The sequence below is a fragment of the Hordeum vulgare genome, chromosome 4H (genome assembly GCF_904849725.1).
Source record: "Hordeum vulgare subsp. vulgare chromosome 4H, MorexV3_pseudomolecules_assembly, whole genome shotgun sequence".
Taxonomy (NCBI): Eukaryota; Viridiplantae; Streptophyta; class Magnoliopsida; order Poales; family Poaceae; genus Hordeum; species Hordeum vulgare.
This window is the reverse complement of record NC_058521.1, coordinates 68,077,397-68,080,833: the sequence shown is the minus strand read 5'-3', so window position 1 is coordinate 68,080,833 and position 3,437 is coordinate 68,077,397. Positions and strand designations below refer to the sequence as shown.

Genomic DNA, 3,437 nt, shown 5'->3' with positions numbered 1-3,437 from the left:
CCCACCGCAGGCGCTTGCTGGCGGCGAGCACGACGAGGGAGCTCTGCTGAGATCCTCTCCTGCCTGCCTGCCCCACCGACTGAATAGAAAATTCGAAAAACACCATATGCGCACGGATTGAAATAGTAAGACCCAATGAAAACCCGCGAACCCGAAAGCCCAACAAAAAATAGTTCACGACACATCGACCCGGTTCACGCAAGACTGAGGGCGTACGACGCGTGGAGATTAGTGTGGATCAGACGAACAGAAAAATGACCTGAGAAGAACTTAAAAACAGATGACTGAAAAAATAGTAAAACTGTTTTTCTAAAAATCCATAGCACTACATTTAATAGGAAATTTTCCATTCACTCAAACCTCTTGCAAAAAATCTTTGTTTTTTCCAGTAGTAAAATCAAATACATTTTGGTGCAAACAAAATTCTATGGTGCCACTACAATCCTGCAATTTTCTTATTACTGCCTTTTTGCAAGCTTGCGAATCAAAAGTACCCCGTCCAATTCAGTGAATAAAAATCTGATTCTTCATTTATGTCAAATAAATGTTATAAGCTTGAACATGATGTGGTTTAGTATTTTCCCAAAGGTACAAGTCATGAGAAACAAACAGTAGTCCCAGAAGAGCAATATTTGCAACAAACAAACTCTAGTCAAGGAATGGCAGAGCTGTGAAACACAACACTACTTTGCCCCGCTGTCTTCTTGATCCCAGCCTCATGCATCACCTCACCCATTCTCGTTGCAGCATACCAATTCCCATGTTCTAGATAAATATTCCTAATAGTCACATACCAATCGGATTGCTGAGGACCAAGAGCCACCAGTTTCCGCCCAATCTCAGCAACAAGCTCTGCATTTCCATGGAGCTTGCAAGCACCAAGAAGCGCGCCCCACACAGAAGCATCAGGCAGAAAGGGCATCCGCTCTAACCTCTCAATGGCCTCCGTAAAACGGCCAGCACGGCTTAACAGGTCCACAACACATCCATAATGGGCCATCACTGGAGTCACCTTGTATTCAGTCACCATCGTCTCAAACCAGTATAACCCAATCTCCACCAATCCTGCTCGAGCACAGCCTGTCAGTAGAGCAAGAAATGTGATCTGATTCGGCAAGAACCCTCCAACTATCATCATGTTAAACTTAACCAGTGCTTCAGTCTCTTTTCCATGATTAGCCAGTGCAGACAGCAGTGCATTCCACGTACAGACCTGCTTCTCGCATACAATCTGAAAGGCTCTCCTGCAACAGTCAAGCTTCCCATACTTCCCATACATGTCGATCAACGCCGTTCCCAAGAATGCTGTAGAGTCAACCTCATGCCGAAAAACATACGCATGAACAGCCGTCCCGAACACAAGCCCCCCGGCACCGTCCAAGTTTGCACAAGCCGAGAGCACGCTGACCAATGTGGCCTCCCCGAGCCGCCCGATGTTGTCCAGCAAAAATCTCCTGAAGGCATCAACAGCATCCCAGTGGCACCCATTCCTGGATAACCCAGAGATGAGCGTCGTCCATGACACCACATCCCTCACCACCATCCGCTCAAAGAATTCTCTAGCCGCAGCCACGTCCCCGGCGAGGTACAGCACATCAAGCATGGCATTAGAGGAGGCCAGATCCGGACTGGCCATTTCGTCAAACACCTTAGATGCGTCACACCCGAGACGGCCAGCTCGGCCATAGGAGCTGACCAGCGAGCATGCAACGAAGCGATCGGCCGTAAGCCCGCGGCGGAGGCACTGCGCGTGGAGGGCCCTGGTGGCTGGTCCGGAGGCGGAGGCGGACCGGACGAGGGAAGGGAACGTGTGGCCGTTGGGGCGCGCCCCGGCGGCGAGCATGGCCGAGAAAAGGCGGAGGGGGGCGCATAGCGGGGTGATGGTGGAAGCGGGGAGGCGGAGGTGGGCATGGATGAGGCAGTTGTAGGGGAAGGTGGCGGCGGCGTGGGAGGTGGAGAGCGCGCCGGAGGTGAGGAGGAGGGCATGGACCTGGAGGAGCCGGCGAGGGGCGGAGAAGTGCTTCTGGAGGAGGCGCTCGAGGACGGCCAAGGAGTACGGGGAGCCCGTCCACATATGCTAGCCGGAGGCCGGCGGCGTAGGACGGGATAGCCGGCGGCAAAATCAAATCAAGGATGCATGCGTTTGGGATTTGGATGCACTTGCGCTCGATGTTGAGTTTGATGCTAAAATTTTAAAAATACGGATTCGTGCTCACTTAACTTACTAATAAAATGTATGTGCGTTATTACACGGGGTTGCTACGCGTCCATCGGCAGATGTTTAGTAAACATCCGCCACCTCGACGGCCGTTCGATTTATACGCACAGTCGTCTGATCCACGCGCGGGGCTTAGGTCGGCACCGAGTGATTCCTGAAACGGCCGCCGAGTTGCAGAAACAATCGCTTCATTGCAAAAAATAAACTTTGGACCAATTAATTTCTGAAACAAAGGTCGAGTTTTAGAAACAATCACTTTGTTGCAGAAAATTTATTCCTTCGTCTTTCTGCAATAGCGATCGTGTTGCAGAAACAATTTCTAAAACAACGAATGGGTTGCATAAACAATTTCTCCAACTCCTAAAACGACCGCGTTGCAGAAACTGGTAAGAGAATGAACGGATGCAAGGTTAGAGAAGAGGAAGAGGAAGCAGAGGGAAAGAGACACGAAGTGGCAGCTACGGAGCGAGGGCTGACCCAAGGCGACGCGGGGCGAGCCCGCGCAGCGGCCGCCGGCAGGCATGCAGCACCGCGGTGGCCGGCTTCCAGCAGGCAGGCAGCGCATGGCATCAAGGCATGATGTGGCTATAGAGCAAGATGTAGAGGATGAATGAGGGGAAAAAGGAACGAATGGCTCACGATGACTAGCTATGAAGATAAGAATGAAAAAAAGCTTGACGATGGTCCATATAGGACGCGTGGCGTGCGCCTGAGGCGGTGGACGGTGCGCTATTATCCGTCGGTTGAAAGGGAGATTTTCCCTTTAAAATATCTTTGTAAGTTATGCAATTATAATGCATGTGGACTTTTCTCTACTATTAAAGAGGATCTGCCGTCGTGATGGTTCAACCTCGATCACCTCCCACGTACGATTGACACCCGCGCGTAAAACAGGGAGCCCACCCGGCGTTCGACGTGGCCCAGAAATCAGCCAAACGAAAAAAAAAATCGTTAACACGCGCACACGTCTCCGCCTCCCCCACTCCCAACTCCCTCCCCATCCCGATCCCGTTCCTCGCTGCCGCCGCCGGTTGTGCTCGTCGCCCCGTCACCTCTCCATCCGCTGCCGCGATCCAGAAAAATCCCTCCCCATCCCGATCCCGATCCTCGCTGCCGCCGCCGGTTGTGCTCGTCTCCCCGTCACCTCTCCATCCGTTGTCGCGCGCCTTCTGGATCGGTGAGGGGTGCCTCCCGTCCCTTGCGCCCGCCTTGGTAGAGA

At 52.3% G+C, this 3,437-nt stretch overlaps 1 protein-coding gene across 1 annotated transcript; it reads right to left on the bottom strand.

Annotated features, from left to right (window-relative positions):
- Window positions 1–503: 503 nt before the first annotated feature.
- LOC123447903 (putative pentatricopeptide repeat-containing protein At1g10330) lies at window positions 504–2,148 on the bottom strand. The gene has a single exon (XM_045124617.1). It carries the CDS (start codon window positions 2,072–2,074, stop codon window positions 653–655), a length of 1,422 nt encoding a protein of 473 aa, XP_044980552.1. The 5' UTR covers window positions 2,075–2,148; the 3' UTR covers window positions 504–652.
- Window positions 2,149–3,437: the final 1,289 nt, after the last annotated feature.